Source organism: Xenopus laevis, chromosome 5L (assembly GCF_017654675.1).
Source record: "Xenopus laevis strain J_2021 chromosome 5L, Xenopus_laevis_v10.1, whole genome shotgun sequence".
NCBI lineage: Eukaryota > Metazoa > Chordata > Amphibia > Anura > Pipidae > Xenopus > Xenopus laevis.
Genome location: NC_054379.1, coordinates 77,344,684 through 77,372,543, shown reverse-complemented (window position 1 = coordinate 77,372,543; position 27,860 = coordinate 77,344,684). Strand labels below are relative to the sequence as shown.

Sequence of the window (27,860 nt, the reverse complement as noted above, 5' to 3'; positions counted from 1 at the left end):
TATTGTTAACTCTTCATGCAAAACTGCTTAGTGCTCGGAGAGCTTATTTTTTTCCACAGTTGTTTTTAGGGTTAGTTCACATGAGGAGATTCGGGCTAGATTTTGTCGCCTGGGGCCGAGTGTGCTTTAGTGCTGGTGACTTTTCATTATAGTGGATGGGAAGACACATGGAGGCAGTTCGGGGAGATTGCCGCCCAAAGAAGAGGCGATTAGTCGCTAGGCGACAAAATCTCCCGAATCTCCTCGTGTGAACTAAACCTTAAACTGTCAAGTCCTTAGCTGCAATTTGGATGCAACCGGGCCTGACATGTGGGACATTTGGGTTGCTGCGTGGACATTTCCCACAATGCCACATAAACATATGGAAACACCATGACACTCATGTCATACCAAGTGTTTGGACACTCACATGTTTCAGAGTGAGACTAGGAAGCTCACCAGCCCCTGGGTGTTAAAGAGACAGTCGCTGTTATTCACAAAAGCTTAAGATCTGTTAACCAATTCCCCAACTTGAGTGAGGTACTCAACATTTACATAATTTGTAGACAAAGGTTACAGCCTTATGTTTTAACTCATCATCAGTCACACGCCTGTCTACAGTGTGCATATTTGCATAGATAGATCTACACATGGTAAATTAGCTGACAGCATTTAGAACCCCCTAATGTTGCAGTCTCAAAAGCATTATGCCTAACAAATAAAAGGCAAGCGGCTTGTGAGGGCTACATGGGACTGTATATCGTTTGTATATAAATTGCATTAACTTGTTACCACAGATTCAGCCTTATTGTCACAGACAGATATATGAATAACTACAATCAGCTGCCTAAATGTTTAAACAGATAGATAGATCTTGTGCACCCATAAATACCATATGCAGTGCTGATCATTTGCTTCTGTAGACACTTAATTTTACAAGGGACCTGCTGAGCAATGAGTACTGTCATCTGTGATACTACCATATGGTCTGTTGAAAGGTGCAAGTCTCTGAGGACTTATATTGAAGCGCATTCTTATGCACATAGTTGCACTTGACTGACAAAGAACAAAGCTCTATCCTCTGTTCTGTCAAGGTGCCTGCACTTGCCTGTTTCCAGTGTCATACAAAGCAGATTCTGCTCAAGGCCAGTGGGTCCTGTGAAAGATACTGGTTGCGTTTTCATTCCTGAGATTGATAGGTACATTACTCATCTGAAGCAGTAATCGCCAAGTAAATTATAAATATGTGCCTGCCGAGCAAATAGAAAGATAAGGGCAGCATTACCCTTCATGGATGAATAATTTGTATTCATGATAGAAAATGATCTGTTTGCTTGCTTCAATCCCCCGTTTTTGTCATGAGCCCCCCTACTTAGATGACACATCTATCACATATGTGACATAGACTGTAGCTGGCAGTAGGGAATTATGTGATAGTTTTGTATGGTTATCTCACTGAATCTAAAACCTAAAAAACATCTACAATAGGTCATGCAATTCTGTTTATTTAATATAGAGTAAGACCTGTTTTACATGGATGACTTTTCAGCTACAGCTAAAATAAGTAGAGCTTGCTTTGAAAAGAGAGACAATTTTTGCAAAATTAACATTACCCATGGTTAAAAAGATTTTATTTTTATCATCCAGCGCAGTCTGTCTATGATCCTGGTGCAGAAACCCCAAACCTTTACCTGGGGGGAGCAATCTTTGCAGTGATGAAAGCTGGCACACTGGATAAAAAGCATTAAAAAGTCCCTGACTCTTTTTGTACTTATGATTGATTTCCTGTTGGGACACATCATGCGGTTTTTAAGCTATCTATAGCTACCTTTAGAATAAAGATTTTATCCAGCAAGCTTTCATCATTGTGAGGACTGACCCGCTGAATGCACAAATTCTATGAGTGGACATAAGCGTGCAATTGTATGGCAGAAAGGTTGTCTGTTGTATGAGTTGAAAAGTGTATAAAAGGAGAATGAAAGTGTAAATCACTTTATAATCCTTACCAGATATCCTGGGCGGTAGCTTCTGTTATCAGAAAATGACACCCACCCGGGATTCTTCATACCAAGCACTAGGGATGCACTGAATCCACTATTTTAGGATTCGTCCGAATCCCGAATATCTCACCGAGCATCTGCTTTTCTCAGCTTCAGTGTTAATCTTGTTGCTAGGGCTCAGTTCAGTAGCAATATGGCAGTGGTATAGATTAGAGTTTGAAATATGAATAGGGGAGGGCTTGAATTGAAACGTAAGTATTAAAATGCCTCACAGAGCAATAGATTTTGGGCTGCAGAGGTCAGTGACTTATTTGATTGCTGGATAGAAACAGAACATGAAGCCAAATAATCCAAAAACTATTGCTAATAAAACATGAAGACCATTTAAAAAGTTGTTAATAATAAGACATTCACTAATTGATTTAAGTTAATGTAAAGGTGATCTATCCCTTTAGTTAGGCTGACTTGGCTTGCTGCGAAGACAACTAGGGCTAGGTGTCGTTATCATTAAACTAAAATATATTGTATACAGTCAGTATATGTGGTAGGGAATGTTACAGTGATTCCTGGTGATATCACTGACCAGACATCCTTTTTGCAAACCAAGGTTAAGCTGGCCATACCTGAAGAGATACGCTCGTCTTGCGACATCACCAGATATCGATCGGAAAGACCCATCGGAAGCCCCCATGCACTGGCAGATAAATTGCCAAATTGGTCTAAAGGACCAATATCGGCTGCTTTATCTGCCCGTGTATGGCCGCCGTTAGTGTTTGTTCTGCACTGTTAGGTTTAGCATACTGACTTGTACCATAAGGCTGACAGCGATACTATAAAAAAATAATCCCGAAAATAAATTCTATGGGCATCATATATGGCAAAGTGTTCAATCTCTCTTATATAGACATTTAAAAGAGGCTAAATGTTCAACTTCGCTTATATATACAAACATGTAAGAGTAGTGTCTGAAATACACATTGTTGTTATACCCAAAACATTGTGGATTACCACTGATCTATAAATAAACGTTGATGCATTCTGCCCTCTTTGATAGCATACAAGGGAAAGTGATTTAACTTGGCTATTCAGTTCTTGTGTGTAAAGATTAATTCACACTACATTCATTCAACTTGTTCAGAGCAGATTCTTATTGGATCTAAGTAATGCTATACAACCACAGTCTGGATATGGGTTGCTCTAATCTGGTCTGACTGAAGCAGTCCATATATAATGTATCTTGCTTTTCTGTCCTTGTATTAGTTATTGACAAAAGATCCTGTAGTCAACAAATATGATGCAGGCCAACACTTGGTAGACTGATTGAGATCCCAACTTGATTCCAATCAGAATACTAGTAAATAGTAAAAGTACTATTGTGCAGATTTGCAGAATATGCTGGAGTACATTTTAACCTCTGGTAGCATTTATTAAACTTGCCATATTGCACTTTTTACATTTGGTGGCATGCTGAACAATTACATTGTATTGGTTATTCACTGGGTTATTCATTTGGAGCCTAATGCTTGGAAGTCTTCTCTACAGCTAGTTACTGTGGGGATCAGAGCACTATACCTAAGGAAATCTTCTTGAATACCAATGAAGCAACCATCCGTTTCGAGAGTGGAATACATGTGTCTGGACGTGGATTTTTGCTCAACTATGCAAGCAGTGATCATCCAGGTAAGGTAGATCTGTGTGAATGGGATGGGTAGTAGGATAATGACAAACTACTTGTAAAGTCTTCATAATTTACCAGCATGAAGATGAATACCATGAAAAAATAGAGAAGTAAACCCCCCCCCCCAAGCTCCACAGCTGGATTTAGATGTATCTGGCGGCAGGCTGGGGCCCGATTTAATTTTTCTATATAGGCTCTTGAGGGCTGCCCCCCCCCCAAAGTTGCTGTCCCCCCCCCAAAGTTGCTGTCCCAATCAGGGGAACTTTGGGTATCTATATAGAAAAACAGCCCTGAATAGCTGAAAACTGATAATCTGTGTTCCATTTTTTTCTTACTATTGAGTGCAGCATGTTTATAAAGCGGAACAGGGAAAAAAAAGTAAAAAAGCACTTATTTGGGAGTTAAATACCTACATAGAGACTTTGATTGCAAACTACACAAGCATGCAATATGTTACATTTCATTTCCTGTTAATAAAGTATGTAGTATTAAAATACAAAGAGAAGATTTAAATGATTCCTGTGCTTTCTTTTAACTTTAGATCTGATTACATGCCTGGCAAGATCTAATCATTATAAAGACACAGAATACAGGTAGATATGAATTTTATGTTTATTTAGAATTCAGTCTTGATTGATGTTCATTGTGCTTGTGGCATTCCAGTCTGTACATTACTTTGTTTTTACAAGTAATATTTTCATAGTCAATTTAAATACTGTATCAACATCTAGGGAGTTATTTACTAAAATGCTTTCTGGTTGGGGTTTTTTGGCCAAAAACTCTAATTTTTCGTGGGGAAAAATATATTTACTAGAATTATTATACCCCAAAGCTGCAAAAAGACCAGATCTGAAAATAAGACATCTCAAACCTGCTAAGGTCATGTAGAACTGTGTTGTATTTTTATGTTGGAGATAATATATGACTATGTGTTTGTTAAAACTCTTAAGATGTGTTTGTGGTGTAGAAGGGCAGTAGTCATTTACAGTTTTCATTTACAAGTTTGAAGTGTTTCTTTGAAAAGCATCTTGTGTTTCCACACAAGTGATTAGGTACCTAACATCAAACATTTGTCTGATCGCAGCAGGTACTGTCCAGCTGGTTGCAAAGATATAGCGGGGGATATTTCGGGAGATGTGGTGGAAGGATACAGAGATGTAAGTATCTCCAGTTTGTCTACCTGATTTCTTGTATCCCTTTGTAGATTTGGTCTTGTAGCACATACAAACCGCAAAGTTTATGTCACAGTGAAACCATTCAGTTTTAAGCTTACACAGGAATCAAAAATAGCCCAACAATTACCTTTTTGGTCCATATTCAAATGAACCCCAGGTAGAAAATCCTGATGTGGGAAATCATATTAATCGTTCTGTTTATTTGTATATTTATCTGAAAAATATGTAACCACAGCGCAAAACCGTTGCTTCTAAAATGTAATAATTTCTATTTTTTTACAGTCGATATTTTTTTAGGTATCATCTAGGTCTGTGAATAATGTGTCTGGCTGTTTTGTTTTTTATTTTATTGATTGAGCATGGGCCTAATGACTTTTGATTCACATAGTTGATGGCAAATGAGCAGTGTTGAACACATATAGAGTCACTTTGTGGTAGAGAAAATCATCTAAAAGTTATTTTCGCTTCACTTCATTGTGTTCACACCTCTGGAATGTGCAAAGCCTTGCGATGGAAAAAAAAGCTTTTACTCTTTGGGAAGAGATAACCATGCTTAAAAATCATAATATAACTCAGTGACATTGGCTGTGGTGAGGTGTCACCTTATCTTTATGCTTCACTGACTCTAATCTTTTTTCTTCACAATTATGATGACAGTGTTTTTAATCTGATTATTAGTAAGGTTGTATATTGAATGATCAAGTCTTTGTAAGCATGCTCTAGCCAGCTGAAGAAACAACAGGCTAAAATAACGTACATATCTTTAAAGGGGAACTTCTGCAAAAAAATTTTTTTTTTATAGGCTATATATAGCATAATATTAATCATGTTTCTAATTTTAATTGATTTAAACATTTGCATAAGAGGGGCAATTCCCCACCATCTTTACAACTAGGTTCAAGTGAGAATAGTGGTTATAATTGGAGAAAATGTATTTATTTTATCCAGTAATATTGTGCATAGTGATTAGAAGGAGTGTATGAAAACAAGCATATGAATACTAAAAAGGTGGTCAACACACAGTTATCTATTACACACAAAGAGGGAAATGTAATAATCTTTGTTGGCACCAAACAAAAATAGAAGAAGCTGCTCTTTATATCTTCCTCTTTTTGCCCCAGGTCGCTACCTTGCAACACAAATAATAGAACTTAGCAGTGCTCTAAAACTGTTGCTAGCTTAGTTCAGTATAGTGCTCCTTTCTATATTATTCATCATGATGCATTGTTACTATTCTAGTGTTGAGGCCACTCCATCTGCATGTGCCTTTGTTTGGTACATTGGCCTTGTTTTTGTGCATCGGTGGACACATGACAGGCATAGTGCTAAGAAAACCTTGTTCTTATGCAGCACAGACAGATGTGGTTTGACAGTTCCTTCTGATGTGATATAGGTCAGCCTTCTGTGCTTCACAAAAGAATCCTATCAAAAGGAAAATATCCATGACTTAGCCTCCTGTGCCTGATCATTTTTACAAATTCTTATTAGTGAAATGTAGTTGTAATCCATTTTAGACCTCTTCGTGTATGTCTGTAAATTTCTCCCTATATTTCTCCCTATATTGTTGGCGTCAGCAACAAAAATACTGTGGGGAAATCATTATTACTATTGTGAGGATATCATTATTCTTTTTTGACAATTACTTTGAAATACAAATATATATATTGTTAATGGCACATACCTAGGAGTGTGCTACATAATATACCTTGCTATGTATTCCTTTCATTATCCTTGATACACAAAAGTATTATAGTTAGTTTCATTCAGTTTGATTACTCCTCTCTTGTAGACCTCATTGCTTTGCAAATCTGCAATTCACGCTGGAGTTATTTCAGATGAACTTGGAGGACAGATTCAAGTGAACCAGCGCAAAGGAATCAGCCGATACAGAGGCTTTCTAGCCAATGGGATCTTGTCAAAAGAGTAAGTTTACTCTGTTCATAATTTCATTAGGCTTATTGTAATAGCGATTGTGATTACACAGGGAATTCAGTAGCCTTCGAAGATTATTACATTTAAAGTCATTTATTATTTAGAAATTATTTCACTGTTTTTGTTTTACAAGTTGAAGTTTGGTGTTCGGGCTGCTATAGGGTTGCAAGGCCTTTTCTGTATCAACCAGGTATTTGTTTGAATTCCAGAAGCAAATGATCAAAAAGTAGTAATAGTATAAGTCTTACTTCAAAATCTGCAACATTTAAATACATGTTAGGAGAGAGGAAAAAATAAGGGTAAACAATTTAAATAAGGCGTAAAGAGCAAGTCAATCCCAAAATAAAAATTTGCCTAATAAAAGAAAACATAATTCTAAGCAACTTTCCAATATACGTTTATTAAAAATACTTAGAGCTTTTAAAGTTATTTGTAAAAATAATTGATATTAACAGCACCATTTGCTTAACTCAGGGGAGATCTTTAGTTGGTGATCAGTAGATCTCAATACACTCACACAAACAGCTTGTCTAAATCATCCTCCTGTTTCATGCTTTTCATTCAGATATTTATTATGTTAAGGTTAAGAAATAGTTGATGCATTTTCTCATAAATTAATATTTAAGTAATATTTTCCATTGAACAGAATGATATTTTATGGATGTCGATCATAACGGGACAATATCACTAAAAGTAGACCTTGCATTAATAAAGTATGGGCACTTGTGACTTAACTCCTTTCTTTTCAAACAGTGCTGCAAAAGCCTGGTGGGCAGGGATTTTCTTGACCCACACATCACTAGCTGAGAAACACTGCTTTCAATAGCAATACATGTACACATAACTTAAAAAACAGAAAATTCGTAATGAATGTATATTGCAAAGTTGCCTAGAATTGTTTTATTTTATTAGGCACATTTTTATTTTGGTGCCCTTTAATGCACACTTGTTTAATGTCAGCCATTTTTACTATAAACTGGATTCAACACTGTACGTTTGCATTCACTAGCGTCTTTGATGTATAACAAATTGTGCAGTGCTGTGGTGAGTGGTATTGCCTAGTGATTAGCATGTCACCAAATGAAAAACCGTGTGGTCAGGGAATTAAGTTTGCCCATTCATTGTTTCAATCCACACTGGAATTATGACAAGCTAATGAGCAGGCAGCCTATCAATGTGGTTTAATGATAGGAGTGCAACTATGAATGGCTCCTTTGGTGCGTGTGCAACCCACAAATTTGTCCTGCTTGTTTGGAAATGATTTGCAGTGATCCTACACGTGGGCACACAATAGAGTCTTCTTTCATTGAGATGGATCAAAATGTTCTCAATGACTGAAATGAATAGTGACTTATGCAAATGAAATAACATACAGTCAGAACATGAATGATTTCTTTTTCTCCAAGCTTACAGAACATAGATGCACGTTTGGTTGTGGCGTCATATTCTCTCATCTCTATTAACTGAGGTCAATAGTGATAATTATGTCAAGCATGTGTGTATGGTTTATCTTGTTACAAATTTAACAACATGCTGTTATTAACAGTATTATAGTAATCTCTATCCAATGACAGGGATTAGACTATACATATGGAGGTCCCTCTGTCAGATAGGAACACAGACTAAAGCTGCTTTTATCAAGAGTACATTGTTTAACTAAACTGAGGCATTTGACAAGAAATCTTGTCTGGCTATATGCAAAGGGATAGTGGGAAGCTCTTCTGGGCAGGGCCCTCTTTACCTCTTGTATTGGTTATCAGGTGTTCTGTTTTATATGTAGTCTGTATGGTGAATGATACATTATCAAGATGTGTAATCACATACAGCAATTGGTACAGAATGTCTAGACATGCGTTTTCTGGTCTGCTAGTTCATCTGTGTTTTTAAACCATGCAGCAGTCACAGGACATTAATTTGGGAACTATCCACTTAAATGGGAACTACCCACAAAATGGGAATTGAACAAAAATATGCATAAATAAGAATAGAAATTAGCATTTCAATATGTGACGTTCATGTGATATTGTAACATGACCTGTTTAATGGGTGCATATATATATATATATATATATATATATATATATATATATATATATATATATATATATATATATATATATATATATATATATAGGATTATTGAGAAGACCCGCACTCCATTTTGTGAAAAAAATTCAAATGGCTTTTATTGTGTACATAAATCTGACGTTTCGGCCCCCATTGGGGCCTTTTTCAAGATGCAAAATATGAGGATATTATATGTCACCTCAGAGTTCCATGACCTGTATAAAAAAATGCTCGGTCTTTGGCCTAGTGTTTTATGTGGTCATGGAACTCCTTGGTATCTTATAATGTTCTTATATTTTACAAGAGGGGGTACTATATTCAATATATATATATATATATATATATATATATATATATATATATATATATATATATATATATATATACACACACATATATATACATATACATATATATACATATATATATATATATATAGATATATATATATAGATGTATATAGATATAGATGTATATAGATATAGATATAGATAGATATAGATATAATATATATATATATATATATATATATATATATATATATATTTTAAGTAAGAAGTTTATTTGCTTACATACACTGCACACAAGCAGTGTATGTACTATAAACCACACTGATGCAGAACCTATATTAACTATGTAGTAAGGGAAAATTGTTCACTTTGCAAATATGTCTTCCATTAACTATGGATTCATTAGTTTCTCCCATAAGTGTTACATTTATATAGTAGTGAAATGGTGACTCTTTTAAAATGCTGGCATAAGCCCAAGCAAACGATACATGGAGCATCTGAATTATCAGCTGGGAATGCCCCCTTTATTTCATAGAAAAGTAAACAAACTTGACATTTATCCATGTCAGTCTGAGGACACTATTTACCAGAAGGTCAGAGACCTCCAAAAAGATCTTGTGTGGTGGGCTCAGAATGCCAGTAGTTCATACCACTCTAATAAATAGATAAACAGCCATGTGCTTATCCCTAGATTTTAATCTTTTCTCAATTTTACCTTGCAGTGGGTCTCTTTCAGATCGCCGGGTTGTGTTTAGCAGTCCTGGTAAGTAATGATAAATGAATCATTCTGTTTGTTACAAGTTCACTTTTGTTTTATAGTGTTCTCACTCTTAAATAGCTGCAACTTTTTTCTGTTAATGCTTACAAAAAAAGCTTCCAGGCTCATGCAGAAATACAAAAATGCAGAAGAATGTTTTGAGCTACATGTAAAATATGGCATCACTGTTACCGGGAATGGAGGGGGGCGGGTTCTGTAGTCCATGTCACTTTAAAAAAATTTAATGTTTGCTTTTAAAAGTAGACATTGTGATTTGTTTAATGTGAGTTCACCAAACTCGGTGGTTTAGAAATTGCTCTGCGGCACTACTTTGCAGCACTACTAGCAGTCATTCTCAAAAGATATTAATAGTTGGCTGTACCTGTACCACAAGCACACAGAATATTTATTCGCTAAGTTTTTTCCCTGGGCAAGTGCTCCTTTTCAGAAAAATATGAACCACCTTGGGGAACTCTTTAAAGCAATTTTGACATTTCTGCGGTCTCACTCGGGCATCAGAAAGTAAAAGTAGACTTGAGCATTAAATTATTTTTCTTTTAGTTATATAGCAATGACTTTTTCCACAGCACTGTAGTGCACGTGTTAGTCTCAGGCTTGGGAGAAACAGCAAAAATGGTGTTTCTTTAGAAAGTTCATGGCACAGTGTATTTCTTTTCCCACAAAAGGTCTTTTCAGGCAGTCATTAAGAAATGTTATTAATTCACAATTCTAAGTCAGTAGGAAGATATCAGTGGCCACTCATTTCTCATGGTATAGTAAGGATGACAAAATACCATTTACACCAAAAGTATTCTGGGTCACATGGTACAGCCATACCCAAACACTACCAAAACACTAGTGTTGGTGAGGGTTTCATTTTAGGGTTTTTTAATTCTATATTATTGAGACCTCCTGAGACAAAATATTTTAGGGTGTTTAGTCCAAGCTGACTGAAATAATTTTTTGGCTAATTGTTAAAATCCTTCCTAATCAGAATTCAATTTTCTTTCCTCTTTTTTATAATTGATGTGGGTAAGACTAAATCATATGTAAATGACCTATTTAATACATAAAGTGCTGTATATTGGTGCAATAATTAGCATTGCATGGCATGATTCTTAGAGCAAACTGAAGTAGTGCCAAAAATTCAAGAGGCTAAACGAATATACAGCTGTTCTGTAAATATCTAGCTTGTCAAGGCAAAGAGCAGAGGTTACTTACATTCCAAATTAAGAGTCTGCCTGCAGGGCACTTTAGTCAAGTCTTGTTAGCTTAGGCTACATCTAAAGTTGCTTTTAAAAAAGCTCTAAATCATCAATACAAGATTATCCAATTTGAAAACTGCAAATTCTTATGTGTGTGTAGCTGAAAGCTCCTCTTTTAAACCCTACACTAAATGAGAAAGTGAAGATGAGTCGCAGTATGGCATACATATATTTGCGGCCAATCAGTTGGATACCATACTAGTTTGACCTGTGTATAGAGTTGAGGGTTGCCACCCGGCCGGTATTTTACCTGCCTAGCCGGTAAAACACCTGCTGGGGGCGGTATTACAAATTTACCGGCAATGTAGCTGCCGGTAACATGTAATACCCTTAAGAAAATGCTTTGCCCTCGGGTGGAAACTTACCTTTTCTTCCTCATCTTGCCCTCGCATGATTTTCTTCCTCACCTGCCCCTTTTGTGGCACGGCTCCACCCCTTTTTTTTTTTTTTACAAAGGTGGCAACCCTAATAGAGTCTTATATACACAGTTATCAGAGATGTTCAGATGATTGCCTACTTCTAGATATTAAATAAACAAAGTTAAGTAGTCATTCCTGGTTAGTTTTTAGCCTAATGCCATACAGGACATATTCTGTTACAGCATTTTTCAGCCTCTGGAGACACACCCAAATCTGCAAAGGAGTTTGTCATTAGTCAGAAATGGATACTGTGGGCAACAGCCTGATTTTGGCCTCAAAATACTTAAATATGTGTTGGTCTGGCCAAAACACACCTGACATCATTGGCAAGAAACAGGCAGTTAACTTATTAGAGAACGGACAAGTTCCTCTATTGGATTTGGGTGCTTCTCCATTGACTTAAAAACAACCATGAAGGATACAGCTAGGTGTCACGAGCCTTAATGTTGGAGTACTTTTTCCATTGTGCTCTATTTATGAAGCCCCCACAACTGACAGATCTAATTTTATACAGCAACTACTAATGCGGCAGTGTATAAAAATCCATTACATAAATCTAAATAGGCCACACTCTCCAATTTTTGTTCTCTTCATCATAAAATAATTTTGATTGGCTTGATCTGTATTGCCTCTCATAAACCTATGACATTAGTTAATTGATTTCTCACAATTATTATAGCCAACCCAAAGATGTTCTAGTGAACTGAAAAGCACCAGCACTGGCTCTCTTAGGCCATTGCTACTCACGTAAAGGAGAGTTGAATGGGAGGTTTCAGGTGCTTCTCCACCAGCTGTAATATACCAGTGGAGAAAAGACCAGGGGGATGATTTCTCTTCTACTTATGTTTTAGTAGCGCTATTATATTTTGTAGTTGTAATGCTTTTGCACACTGAAACCCATGGGTAAATGTAGAAGTCTTGCTTTATAAAATTTGTGCAGGATACATTGAAACTTGTCTGCCTTTGGATTACAGATGCTGGCCATTAACACTACAAGTTAGACGCTTTACACAAAATGCAATTGGTGGAATTATGTGAAGATATACACATATTTAGAAATACCTCCACTACAAACAAGCTAGGTATAGGATAACTAATTTCTACAAAGTGCTGTATAGCCATCAATAAATATGTATCCATAGTCAAGCAAGCCTTTAGGGGTGACTTTGGGGAATACATTTTTAGTTTACAAAAACCTCCAGTTTTAATGCTCGCAGAAACATAATCCTGCTTGACTTGTCAGGGATTTAAATTATAGCAAAGAAGCACATACAGTAGTGAATAAATGTTTTTAATCAGTATTATGTTTTTTGGTATCTTTCTCACTCAGATTGCAGCTTATCCTTGACATTAGGGTTTGGAAAAGATAAGTTTTCAGCCACCTCGTCTTATCGTTGGAAAAGTGAAACAGGGGAAATTATGTCTTGGCTACCTGAGAGAGCACAGCTTAACACACCAGGCATATCATGGGCATCTGATCACCAATCCAGTCGGGAGTGGTTAGAAATAGACCTAGGAGAAAAAAGAAAAATAACTGGTAAGTCAACACATTGTAGAGGTCCTTTCAAACAACTTACAAGAAGTAGCCTACCAGGCCTTGACCTGCTGCTAATGAAAGTATAACTGTTTGCAGTGTTAAATTGCGTTTTTAAGGATCATCTATATTTTATTTAAAAAAGTTTTATTGGAGTGTTACAGACTACCCCACATGATGTGGGGTAGTCTGTAACACTCCAATAAAACTTTTTTATCATACACAGTTCAGGCTGTGGTGCACTCCAATCCAGCAGAGTTTTACTGCCTGGGTGCTGTCATATATAGTGCAGTTAGTCGTGTTCCAAGGAATGACGCACTACAGGACTTCATAATGAGATCAAGTAAAGTGAAGTTTTGAAGTGTCCTATTTAAACAAGCAATTCTTCATTTTTTCTTTTTCTAAAATAATTAGACAGCACCTTGTCCTTGATTGATAACTAAGCAAATATAAATCCATAATGATGGCAAACTCAGTCCTAATGTTTTTTAATATTTAAATTTTTTTCTTAAGACGTCTTTTCTGTTAGAATGCAGTCTACTGATATTTCTCATTTTGTTCATTCTTATAGGTATTGTAACCACAGGATCTACATTACCAAACTTTAACTTTTATGTGAAATCGTATATCATCAGCTTTAAAAGGGATGGCTCTAAATGGAAGCTTTACAAGGGAGCTGTCAGCAATGAGGAAAAGGTGATCTTGCAATATCTGAGAGCTGTTTGTTACAGGATGTTGTATGCTTCATGTACAGCACTGCAATATCTATATATATATATATATATATATATATATATATATATATATATATATATATATATATATATATATATATATATATATATATATTAAAAATGGTTAGGCATCCCTGTCTGGGTCCAAGAGTCAAGAGTGAGTTTATTGTCATTTCATCCATATAAGTTTGTACAGTACACAGGGGAATGAAACAACGTTCCTCTATGACCGTGGTGCTACACACAACATAGATGTACCGGACAACAGACAAAAAGTGCAAGTGCAAAAATATGCATCTCCTGCCAGACAAGTCAGCACAATGCAGGGACAGGACAATACAGTGCACACTCAGCAGATGTAATATGTTAAGTAAATAATGCTAAACGTCAGACATGATGGGTGATCATTGTGACATGACACTAGCAAGAACATGATAAAGAACATGACAAAGTGCAGATGAGCTCATAGAGAACAACTGTATCCAATGGCTATTCATCCATACAATGACGTATAGTGGCTGTGTAACGTTATGATATTGTGTGATTGGCAAGTTTGACTCTGTTGAATGCTTGAGCAGACTTTGTCAACTTATATGTGGGTATATTGTAAGTGTGAGTATGTATATTCTGTATCAAAATGTGATTAAAAGAGCAGTAACACTTAGGGGCCGATTCACTAACTTCGAGTGAAGGATTCGAAGTAAAAAAACTTTGAATTTCGAGTAGTTTTTTGTGCTCCTCGACTATCGAATTGGCGTAAATTCGCCTGAGTAGAATGATTCGAATAGATCGAGCGCAAAAACGCTGCGACTATTCGCCATTCGATAGTCGAAGTACTGGATCGAGCGCAAAAACGCTGCGACTATTCGCCCATTCGATAGCCGAAGTACTGTCTCTTTTAAAAATACTTCGACTGCCTACTTCGCCACATAAAACCTACCGAATTGCTTTAAAAGCCTATGGGAAAGTTCCATAGGCTTGTTTTCCAAGTTTTTGATTGAATAAAAAGGCATTCAGCGAATATTCGATCGAGCGCCTATTCGCCTGGCGAATATTCGCCAATTCGACTATTCGCCAGCGCGTAAATTCGCCCGAATTGTCTATTCGATTCTATTCTATTCCCCAGTCGAATTTCGAGGGATTTAACCCCTCGAAATTCGACCCTTGATGAATTTGCCCCTTAAATATCTTTATTTGTTGGCATATCTGCCCCAACTTTAAGTCCATAAAAGCAATATATATATCCTATCTATCTATCTATCTATCTATATATATTTTTATAGGCATGGGATCTGTTATCCGCAAACCCATTATCCAGAATTACGGAAAGTCTGCCTCCCATAGACACCATTTTATGCAAATAATCCAGATTTTTAAAAATTATTTCCTTTTTCTCTGTAATAATGAAACCGTGTGCGTGCGTGCGTGCGTGTGTGTTTTTAGATGTTTAGTATACATTTTAAAATTCACAACAAAACACCTGTGTTTGAAAGCCCTTATTGAGGATTCTGTATTAAAAATAAAAGTGTTCTTGTGCTTTTCTTTTCAGCGACTGGAAGGCAATTTAAATTATGTGGATAGAGCACGCAACAATTTTATTCCTCCCATAGTGGGTCGGTATCTGAGAATCACACCCCAAGCCTGGAATGAAAGAATTGCTCTGAAGGTGGAGCTTGTGGGATGCCATTTAGCACAGAGTATGTAAACCAGTTAATCTTGTTTTCTGTCATTAATTGCAATGGTATTTCTAACATAGACCATTCTAACAATATATCTGGGATTTCCTGTTACCATTGTCATAGCCAGATTTTCAATAAGGCTAGTGGAGGCCAAGCCTCCCAGAACCTGTTTTGAAAAACAAATTGTGATAGGGGATTACAGTTCCATGCTTCTGTCCCCTTGTTTGTAAACTTCTTTATTATAAGAGTCACTATGTTTATCAAGTCTAAGCCTACAGACCCTGTGTTTAGTTCTGGCCCTAAAGCTTATTTTAAGCTTTAGGGCCAGAATATAAGCATTGCAGGCTGTAAAAACAAGATGACAGAGAAAGTGGTAGAGGCGAGTGAATATGTTCTGATGGTCTTATATATGGCATTGACACTGCAATTAACCTACATTTTTTCATTTAGTGGGAATCAAGAAAAGTAGCTGGGATGTAAACTGCCCTCTGCTTATGACCATTGTTGTTTTTATCTTTTAAGTGTATGTTGCAGTACAAATATTGTGCAAAGATATTGAACTTCAGGAGAAGAGAAAATAAAATTATATAACATTTTAGGTGGGGTACGCCATATAGGATTATTGATATATCTATGTGCCTTCTAAACACTAATTACAATAAATGGCTGCCATTCATTTCAATTGCTTGTAGCTCTCTTACACATCACAAGTAAATCAGAGAGTAATCAAGTCACATGCCCTCTCCTAATTGGAACACTGCCCATAAGTCACATCTCTTAACTATTGGATGTAGTATGTTCATTAACAGTGAGCCATACATTCTGGAAAAAGTATTTCAGATATTGGCTTACCCCCTTTTTATTACCGTATTGTTTCTCGTTTAATCAGAATTGTTCTGGATATTCTAATGAATAAATATACTTACTCAGTCACCGAATAATATTTATTGCCCCTGTTAGTCTAATGTTGCACAATGCATTTTATCTGGATGGCTTACTCTCTGTCTGTGGTTCAAGAGAGCTGCAAGTCAATAAAATTAATTTATTGTAGTATTCAATTTCAGTCAGGGCATTAACTAGGTTACTGGGTTTCTGCCAGTACCTACACTCCAAAAACACTGCTTAACTGGCTTCCAATACTACTGACCATAGTGTGTTTGTGTGAATGTGGCAGTGACCTTAGGTTTTAAGTTCTACTGGGGCAGGGACTGATGTGAATTATGTATAATTTCTGTAAACATAAAGAATAATAATAACAAATATAAATGGGATCCATCTACTGCTTTGCACACAGTGAATTTTGTCCAGAAAACTCTCAAGTGTACCGATCCCTTTTTAGCCTGTTGCTACTAACAAAGGGTGGCATCAGCCAAGAGGTTTTCTCTACCAGCAGGGGAAAGACATTGTGTGACATCAACCATATACCTAAAAGAAGCTTAAAGCATTTTAATTTTATTACAGCAATGAAAATGTTAACATGGGTTATTACACTATATACAGGAAATGGAATCTATAGCTAAACTTTTTATAGAGATTCTTTCCAATTCTGCCTCAGCCATCATAGTGGCACTTCGATTCGAGATAGATTATTTTTTTTCATTACCACAGAAAAAAAATACAGATGTTCAATGGAATGGTATACGTGCAAATCTCTTTTCCAAGTTTGTGTTCCATAAATGATCTACCAAAGGCTCACATTTTACATGTAGAAAGTCAATATATATATATATATATATATACATACATACAGGTATAGGATCCCTTATCCGGAAACCCGATATCCAGAAAGCTCCGAATTACGGAATGGCTGTCTCCCATAGACTCCATTTTAACCAAATAATCCAAATTTTTAAAAATGATTTCCTTTTTCTCTGTAATAAAAAGCAGTAGCTTGTACTTGATCCCAACTAAGATATAATTAATCCTTAAGCTGGCCATAGACGCAAAGATCCGATCGTACGAATCGTGGATTCGTACGATTTTCGGACCATGTGTGGAGAGTCCCGACATTTTTCGTCCATCGGAGATCGGTCGTTTGGTCGATCGGACAGGTTAGAAAATTTCTGTCGCCTGCCGATAATATCTCTGCGTGTATTGCCGATCGTACGATTATCAGAGGGAGACTGTCACTAGTGTTGTCAGACATAAGTATCGTACGATTGCTGTCAGGGGCAGAACATTGGGTGATCTGTTCTTATTTGATCGGAATGGTAAAGACTTTGATCTGAATGGTTAGTGGAGGGTCGAGAGATGGGAAAGTCTGATCGTACGTTGATTCGTACGATCGGATCTTTGCGTCTATGGCCAGCATTATTGGAAGCAAAACTAGCCTATTGGGTTTATTTAATGTTTAAATGAATTTCTAGTAGACTTAAGGCATGAAGACCCAAATTACGGAAAGATCTGTTATCCAGAAAAACCCCTGTCCCGAGCATTCTGGATAACAGGTCCCATACCTGTATATGTGTGTGTATATATATATATATATATATATATATATATATATATATATATATATATATATATATATATATATATATATATAAAGTGTTTCACCCAGTCACAAAAAGATGGATAATAAAAGTCCTTTTCAAATTAAACTTAAAACCCATTTTTTTTTTCTTAAAGGGATACTGTCATGGGGGAAAAAAAAAATTCAAAATGAATCAGTAAATAGTGCTCCAGCAGAAATCTGCTCTGAAATCCATTTCTCAAAAGAGCAAACAGATTTTTTTATATTCAATTTTGAAATCTGACATGAGGCTAGACATTTTGTCAATTTCCCAGCTGCCCCTGGTCATGTGACTTGTGCCTGCACTTTAGGAGAGAAATGCTTTCTGGCAGGCTGCTATTTTTTCTTCTCAATGTAACTGAATGTGTCTCAGTGAGACATGGGTTTTTACTATTGAGTGTTGTTCTTAGATCTACCAGGCAGCTGTTATCTTGTGTTAGGGAGCTGCTATCTGGTTACCTTCCCATTGTTCTTTTGTTTGGCTGCTGGGGGGTGATATCACTCCAACTTGCAGTACAGCAGTAAAGAGTGATTGAAGTTTATCAGAGCACAAGTCACATGACTTGGGGCAGCTGGGAAATTGACAATATGTCTAGCCCCATGTCAGATTTCAAAATTGAATATAAAAAAATCTGTTTGCTCTTTTGAGAAATGGATTTCAGTGCAGAATTCTGCTCGAGCTGCACTATTAACTGATTCATTTGGGAAATTTTTTTTTCCCCATGACAGTATCCCTTTAAAGTATCCATAGCTGTTATAAACTAATTTACAAATCTCAGCTGTCAATCAAATATTGCCTGCCCCTTATCTATGCCTTAGACATAGAGGCGGGGCAAGAAATTACTTTAATTTTCCATTTAGCACTTCCTAGATGTCACTGCTCTACACACATTCCCCCAGTTCTCTTAACCATTTAATTGTTTAGCCAGGGCATGGCGATGGGCACCAGGTCTCCCATTGTGGTGCAACAACAAAATTTTGAGATGATGCAAGACTTGTCTTAATAACAGTTTACACAAAATGGCTCCTGTCTGCTTGCTATAATTAGGAATTCCCAGATTGGTGGAAATGAGATTCAAATAATTTATACAGTGTAAGTTAAGTTCATTTTGCTTGACTAACATGATAAAATAGGATTTGGAATAATTTTTTTTGGGTGACGGGTCCCCTTTAACAGTGATGCGTAATAAGTAGTCCAGCCAGCAAAAGTTCTGTCTTTGTTTCTTTACTTGTTCTTTTGTAAAAAAATGTCCTGGGTTGGGTTTATAACCCTGGCATTTATATTAGGCTTTGTAGTACTTTGCAGGCATTTGCCTTGTGATTGGCTATGTGAATGGCCAATTAGGTGTTCTTCCAATGACATGTTCTGCCACAGAAACACGTGTCTTATAGTCCACTACAGGAGCGATTTCATTACTCAAACATCTACATGGTGATTCAGCATATTGGTATAGGTCGTTAGGCTAGGATAGAATGATAAGTAAAAGGAACAAAAAGGATACCAAAGTAAATGTCATGGCTTCTCATGTCAATCTTTATTTACAGCACACAATTCATCCACTCATCCTATGTGGAAGAAGACAAGTGGCCTTAACAAGAAACCACCAGTGACTGAAGAAAAGACAATCACTGAGCTTGTTCCTGCTGAAGAATCAAACGTGGGTAAGTGGTCATGGCAAACATATATAGGCGAGCAGCATTAAAATATGTTTTTAGACAAAACAAAGCCAGGATTGGATAGTATTGCAGTATCAATGCAAATTTGCTGCTTACTTAATAATATACAGGTTCATTTTAATTAAACAAGAATCATCCTGTTTGTGGTAGTTCTCTGTGGAAGAAGAAACATAATCAAATACCAGCTACAACACCCTCCCCTCGGCTATTCTACTTTACTAACAGATATCAAGATCTCTAGCTGCCTTACAGGCTTAGGATGTGTCATACATTTCATGAGTAAATTATTTGTGCATCATTGACTATGCAACTACCCTTGTCATAACTAATGATGCTAGGGTTTTACATCTGCAAGTATAAGGTCAATGAAATTGCTGATAGAAGTGGAAAGGGTTAATTATGTATTTGTAGTATTATGCATTGAAATATTGCTCGACCAAATACAGGTTACAGGTATTTATTTTCATCTGTTTACAAGACCAGTGTCGTAGCACATATATAATTGTCTGCAGGGGCGATCCTGGCCCCTCCACCGCCTGAGGCAGCAGCAGTTGCTGCTGCCCCCCCTCCCCCGGAAATTCGCTCTTAAACTACCAGAAGCAGCATTTTTGCTGCCCCTGGTACCTAGTGGGGCACTACCGCCTGAGGCGACAGCCTCAACTTGCCTCATTGGCGAAGCACCCCTGATTGTCAGACTGTAGGAAAATGGAAACATTATGCAATTTTTTTCTAAATGCAAATGCTTCTCTGTGCCTTTGACATATTAATCTAAATGCCGTATTAGCATCTATACCTGTAAGCACCAGTCATCATGAACAAAGAATATGTATTTGGAAGTTAAAGAAAAGTTTCCATATGCAGTGCATACACAAAAACAAAGTATTCTCTGCGAAAGAGCATTTGTCTTACTAGGATTAGCACTTGATATCGAAACAAATTTAGTTAGACACTGTTGTGATAAAGCTCTGTACTAAAGAAAATGTGGATGGGGTATTTTTTTATTCTTTCATTATACAAAAAACAAATGTGTTGTACAATATATTTTAAAATCACGTTTTATTTTATTTTAGGATGGAAAATCTTTGCTATTATTATCCCAATTGCACTTGCAGCATGTGTGCTTATTGCTGGAGTCTGTTTTTGCGCAACAAAAAGGTAATATTTTTGGATGAATGTAAGCTTCCCAGTCCACGGGTGCATAAGCATTTAAAGGGATACTGTCGTGGAAAAATTTTTTTTTTACAAAATGTATCAGTTAATAGTGCTACTACAGCAGAATCCTGCATTGAAATCCGTTTTTCAAAACAAGAAATGGATTTTTTTATATCTAATTTTAAAATTTGCTATGGGGCTAGACATTTTGACATTTCCCAGCTGCCCCCAGGTCATGTGACTTGTGCTCTGATAAACTTCAGTCACACTTTACTGCTGCACTGCAAGTTGGAGTGATGTCATTACCCCTCCCTCCTACAAGCTGCTGTAATGTAAATAGAGCCTTGTCTGCTGAGCCTGTCAATTGAACAATAGGCAGGAATCAAGATAAACTCTCACTGACACCACTTCAGAAGGATTGAAATAAGATAGTCCTGTGATCACTGCCCCCACTTACGTTTCAAAAATAAATATATATATATATATATATATATATATATATATATATATATATATATATATATATATATATATATATATATATAATTAATATACACACAATTCATTTTGGGCACTGGAAAAAATATTTTATATAGATAGTTTATTATATTTGTTTACACAAAAATTAAACACAGGAGAAACACAGGAGTACACTCCCAGGACTGATGACAGGGAATAGAAAAAAGGATAAAATAAGGAGGACATACTTGAAAACCAGGGAAACTTAGGAGGAAGTCTAGGAAGGGTTAAAATAGCTCAGGAGAAAGGAGGCAGTAAGTAGTAAAAAGAAGTATTGCAGGCAGGAAAGGAGCGCAGTGTGTGTGAGGTGGATAGCAGAGGGAACTCACAGCTCCTTTACCTCATCTAGTAACCAGTAAAACAGACTAGGAAGGCAGCAAGGAGAGAAAGTTCCCCCCTCCAAAGGAAAGCAGAGAACAAACTTACAGAACTGCAGGAGCTTTGATAGTGTCTGTGGGAGGAGGGGCTGCTAGTGCAGCTGTAGAGCAGAACGTAGGAAAGTGAAAGTAATTGGTTCCCTGCAACCATGTGACCTCTCTCCTCCAAACATCACACGCATGGGCAGAGAGGGGAGGGGGAGTGTACAGCTGGATTCTCATGTCGTAGTGCGACCTGGCTTTTCATTACAGAGTGGCTGCCTCCAAGCACACAGGTAATGCTGTGCCTGCTGTTAGAGCAGCACAGGATGAATGTGTAATGAGCAGAAATGGAAGCCCCCATGACAAAATACAAACTAAAATAACTTATGCATGGATTTGGGATTAACATTTTATTTGCCAGACAGTGTTTATGGATGTGTGTTTTTTATAAAAATGCAAAAAAAAAAAAAAGTTTAAAATTACGACAGATTCCCTTTAACAACAAACAAAGTAGTGAGTTTTCCTGCAAAAAAAATTTGTGACAAAAATATAATTAAACGTTCAAGCCATTTATTTGGACAAACAGGTGAAGGCCTAATGCATTTCGTGCCTGGTGGGGCACTTACTCATAGGCTCGCTTTTAATTATATATTTTGTCACTTTAATTTTTTTGGAGGAAAACTTGATCCCAACTAATATACAATTATTCCTTATTGGAAGCAGAACCAGCCTACTGGGTTTATATAGTGTTTACATGATTTTCTAGTAGACCTAAGGTATAAAGATCCAATTTACTGAAAGATCTGTTATCCCCTGGTTACCAACATTCTGGATAACAGGTCCCATAAATGCACATAAGCTGGTGTAGTTTCATACATTTATGCAAAAGAAAACCTACTGAAAATGGTTGGTTTCTTCCTAGTATTTTTGCTGTTCCCAATATCCTAATCTTTCATTTGCATGGGTGGACAGAATTTTCTGAAATCCACAGCTATCAGCTTTTTTTCAGGCGGAGTAAGATAATAAATCTGTGGAGCAGTAATATGCTTTGTCCGTCTCAATTAATTATATCCGAACTGCCTGCTGCCATCTGTAGCAGTTTAAGCCATGGCAAAGCAGACATGAAAACCTGCAGCTAATGCTGAGCAACAATGACCTTAGCTAGAAGCAGGCTAGCATTTTAATTACAGAATGAAATATAGAGTGGCACTAATATACATTGACACAATGAAGATTCTGGAGTCAAGAGTGACTTTATTGGCATTTCATCCATATATGTTTGTACAGTACACAGTGACACCAAACAACGTTCATCTAGGACCATGGTGCTACACCCAACATAGATGTACAACAGACAAAAAGTGCAAGTGCAAAAATATGCAACTCCTGCAAGACAGGACAGCACAATGCAGGGACAGGACAATACACACTCAGCAGATGTAATATGTTAAGTAAATAATGTTAAATGTCAGACATGATGGGTGTATCATTGTGATATGATAGTAGTAAGAACATGATAAAGTGCAGATGTGCTCATAGAGAACAATTGTATCCAGTGGCTATTTATATATACAATGGTGTACAGTGGCTGTGTAACGTTGTGGTTTATAGCAAGGTCAGATTAGGAGTATTCAGGAGCCTTATGGCTTGGGGGAAGAAACTGTTACACAGTTGGGTAGTGAGGGCCCTAATGCTTCGGTGCCTTTTTCCAGATGGCAGGAGTGTGAACAGTGAGTGTGAGGGGTGTGTTGGATCAGTCACAATGCTGGTGGCTTTTCGGATGCAGCGAGTGGTGTTAATGTCCGTGATGGAAGTTAGAGAGACACCTATGATCTTCTCTGCTGGAGATTAGTGCTGTCTTAATTAAGTGCCTTAATAACTGAAAAAGAAATTGACAGTGTTATGTGAGTGTGAGGAAGGGGTTGTGAGGAACTTTACATATATTGATATATATAATAAAATACATGTATTTCTCTGTAGCAAAAAGTTAAAGACTGAAGCCTACAAGTCTCCTGAGGAACAGAATGGAGGTAAGTATTATTATTGACTATATGGTTTGAAACCTAGATGTGTTTCATATATTACTGTACTCTAGAATGGAATAAGGGCAAACAAAAAACCTGTGACACCCAGAGCAGACCAAATATTATTTGCACTACTTGGCCCAGTGTCGTGCCTGCCCACACCTTCAGCTCTACCATTCAGAACACAAGGGTCCCTCTCCTCTGCCCCTCACTACCTGTAGTTTCTATTCTATCCCTATGTTGCGTCTATGCATCTGCTGTCTGCCACTAGTTCCTAAATTATCCATGAACGAACCCTAACTTGCATATTACATTTGCAATACATTTTTTAAATGCCATCATTTGGGAAAATTGATCAAATTCAAACTCCAAGGGTTCTACTGAATTCCAGTAATGCCCGTTTTGTAATATTTGGATTCAGCCAAATCTTGAACCGAAGCCTGAATTCAGTGCATCCCTGTTGTAAATGTGCAGTGTGAGTAATCTTCTGTTTTCTTCAGGTTGCTGGAAACCTCTCGACCAACCAATTGTACGACAACAGTCCACAGAATTTATCATTAGTTACAATAATGACAAGGACCCACCACAGAAGTTTGATCTAGTGAAATGTGACTTGGAAGGTAAACCAAGGAGAATAACATTAAATAGACAATTATTGTCTGATTATTTTGTCTGCTACCAACATTAAAACCATACTGAACATTACATAGGGGCCAATTCACCAAGCTCGAGTGATGGATTCAAAGTAAAAAAAACTTTGAATTTTGAAGTGTTTTTTGGGCTACTTCGACCATCGAATGGGCTACTTCGACCTTCGACTACGACTTCGAATCGAAGGATTCGAACTAAAAATCGTTTGACTATTCGACCATTCGATAGTCGAAGTAATGTCTCTTTAAGAAAAAACTTCGACCCCCTAGTTCGCAATCTAAAACCTACTGAACCCAATGTTAGCCTATGGGGAAGGTCCCCATAGGCTTGCCTAAATTTTTTTGGTCAAAGGATAATCCTTCGATCGTTGGATTAAAATCCTTCGAATCGTTCGATTCGAAGGATTTAATCGTTCGATCGAAGGATTATTCCTTTGATCGTTCGATTCAAACTATTTGCGCTAAAATCCTTCGACTTCGATATTCGAAGTCAAAGGATTTTAATTCCCAGACGAATATCGAGGGTTAATTAACCCTCGATATTCGACCCTTGGTGAATTTGCCCCATAGTGCCATGACTGTGTGCTTGACACCTGTGATTTGTGTAGTGGCCCACAGGGAACCAAACTTTACATCATTATCATAATAGACACACAGAGGAAAATATGTTTTTAGCAGTTAATACATTCATTACTTTACAAAGAACTACGGAAGTTGGTTGTTACGGGTAAGAAATACATATTTGCCTGCGTTATAGATATATTTTTCTAAAGGTACGTCTGACTTGGCCTTGTCATTTATTGGCAGAAGATCTGACTTTCAAATAATGTGGTTTGTCTGTTGGATATCATATAAAAGGAAATTGCAGCACAGTATACGTTGCCTATAAATATATAAAAGTAGTAATAATGCAGATGTTGAATATACAGTGCTTTTCCCCCATAGAAGGAGATTTTTGCCTTAGACTGTCCTGCCACCTACTGGCTATATATCAGAATTCAGCTAATCATTAACAAATTAGCTTATTTATATCCATTCTTGTGTAGGTTTGAGATATATTTTTCATTGGTTAGAAAGTATATTTCTTTTTTTGTGTAAATATTAAGTAATGTCTTAGGTTGCCATAGACTTAACAATTACTAAGATCTTTCCAAGAAAGATTGTTTGTTTCAATACACACGTGTAGAGCTGAATCATCAGATACACAAGTGGAATTCTACCTGTATCTGACGATTCAGCACTAAAAATGGCCGATGTTTGGGTGCCTTCAAAGGCACCCAATCAAAATTGATCAAAATCAAAGTCGATTGACGAGCCGACTGATATTCAAGTCATCGGTCGGCTCTTTTTCCACCATACACGCACTGAATATCATATGAAATTTGTTTGTACGATATTATCTGTGCGTCTGTGGCCACCTTTACACAGGAGAAAGTTTAATTCACAGTGCAGCTTACAACATATGGGTTATCTGCTATATGTCATGTTACACTTGTTGTACCTCTGCCTACAGTACTATATGTCTGGAGCTTAATCACACAATCAAACATGATTTTTAAAAGCTTCTTTTAAATTTTTAGTGACAACCAGGTATCCTCCATTAAAATCACATGTATAACATCCTAAATGCAGAATACAGCTTTTATGTTAATAGCAATTTATTGTAAAAGCTGTTTTTTTTTATAGAACTCTTTTAGTAAGAAAACGTTTATTGCACATCTAACATGTTTCTTTTTTGTGCGTGTTCAGACTATCAGCAGCCTGCCATGATCGGGACTGGCTTGGTCACACGAAAAGGTTCCACATTCAAACCAATGGACACAGAGGCCAAAGAAACCATGGGAAGTCAGGAAATTGAAAACCACTATGACTGCCCACATAGGAACAGGCACGAGTATGCCCTTCCCCTCACCAATTCTGAGCCAGAGTATGCCACCCCCATTATAGAGCGTCACTTGATTCGGGGAAATGCTTTCACTCCTGAGTCTGGATATAATGTACCAGTAATATCCTTAGACCGCAAGAACTCCTTCTCTGCTGTTAGTTTTTCAATCTCGACTAGTCCAGAGAACAGCGGCGGGGACTACCAGACACCTCACTGCATCAACACAGAAGAATGTGATTATGATCGGCCCAAGGTGTATGGTGGATGGGCTGCTATGGGGAATGACGACTACCAAAAGCCACAGATCTGCTCCATAGTGGCAGATGGCTACTCTTCTCCAAGAGACTGTCTAAAGCCAATAAACCAGACTGCAATAACTTCTCTCTTATAACTGTAACAAATAGAAAAACTCCAAGGCACATTCCTAACCTATGTTACTACACAGCTGCTGGAAGATGTTGTTTACACCGATGATACTTTTTTTTAATAGGACATTTTTTATATATTTTAGATTAATGCCTGGAAATCATTCACAAGGGAAGATGATTTGATCTGAAGGGCACAGGTTACCTTATATTATGTGCAATGTGTACAGAGAATATTTAAAAAGAACATGGATTGTACAGATATCACTTTTTTTTTTTGCCAGTGTTTTGTTTTTTATGGTTACTTGAGAAATAACGGCACACACACACACTGCTTGAAATCTAAAAAATAGCTTTATGTTTTTTTATAGTGTGTGCCAATTGTTAAACATTAAGCTCATTAACACTGTGAATGTGTATAAAGCTTGGTTACCTGTAAAACAGGATCCTCTGGAAATATATTTTAGTCATAATATATGCTGGTTGGCAGGGTTTCAACAACACTATGTACATTAGAGACAATACATAATAAATGTGTTGTTCTGTCGTCCTTTCTTTCTGTTTAATGTTTCAAATCAAGTAGCATTAAATGTTGGTTTACGGCAATGAAGGGGAGCTGATCAAAATGCAAGACATCACTAACCCCAAGCAATTATAATACAGGGGTGCATAAGCATATTTTCTAGAGTGGTGGAAAATCTTTTTCTTGATCATATCGATATTGATATTGTCACAATTTTTATGGTTTACTTTTTATTTCTAAATTACACTGTTTACATTACAAATAATTCACTCCACTGTTTAAAATTGTATTCTTGAACCAACAAATGTAGCCGTTATATTGATGTGGAGGCAGCCATCTTAGTACATTATACCTGATCCTGAGCTTTGAGAAGGAGCCAGCACTTCAGGATGGAACTGCTTTGAGACAGCTGTTGTTTCTCCCCTTCCCATTGTATTATACCACTACATGCTCGTGTTTTCAGTGATAAAAAAAAGCAGTGGTTTTCCTGCTTTGGCGCTAAATGAATGTCAACCACTAGGTGGGGCTAAAAATTTTAGCAATTCAAACAAATCATTCAGCAGAGGTGTCAGGTAGCTGCTATCTGTTTATCTGCCCATTGTTGATGGGACGCTGGGGAGGGAACAGAGGGGGGGGAGATATCACTACAACTTGCAGTGTAGCAGTAAAGAGTGTCTGAAGTTTA

The 27,860-nt window shown here is 37.0% G+C and overlaps 1 protein-coding gene across 1 annotated transcript in view; it reads left to right on the top strand.

Moving 5' to 3' along the window:
• dcbld1.L (discoidin, CUB and LCCL domain containing 1 L homeolog) overlaps positions 1–27,199 on the top strand; it is a 48,693-nt gene extending 21,494 nt beyond the window's left edge. The window contains exons 3-15 of the mRNA XM_041562972.1: positions 3,522–3,659; positions 4,199–4,250; positions 4,742–4,814; positions 6,622–6,755; positions 9,844–9,884; positions 12,893–13,099; positions 13,668–13,792; positions 15,380–15,527; positions 19,567–19,683; positions 20,769–20,853; positions 23,709–23,758; positions 24,253–24,372; positions 26,152–27,199. Coding sequence (XP_041418906.1) covers positions 3,522–3,659; positions 4,199–4,250; positions 4,742–4,814; positions 6,622–6,755; positions 9,844–9,884; positions 12,893–13,099; positions 13,668–13,792; positions 15,380–15,527; positions 19,567–19,683; positions 20,769–20,853; positions 23,709–23,758; positions 24,253–24,372; positions 26,152–26,678 — 1,817 coding nt within the window. The 3' untranslated portion in view covers positions 26,679–27,199. The remainder of the gene's footprint in view (positions 1–3,521; positions 3,660–4,198; positions 4,251–4,741; positions 4,815–6,621; positions 6,756–9,843; positions 9,885–12,892; positions 13,100–13,667; positions 13,793–15,379; positions 15,528–19,566; positions 19,684–20,768; positions 20,854–23,708; positions 23,759–24,252; positions 24,373–26,151) is intronic.
• The last annotated feature ends 661 nt before the right edge of the window (positions 27,200–27,860 follow it).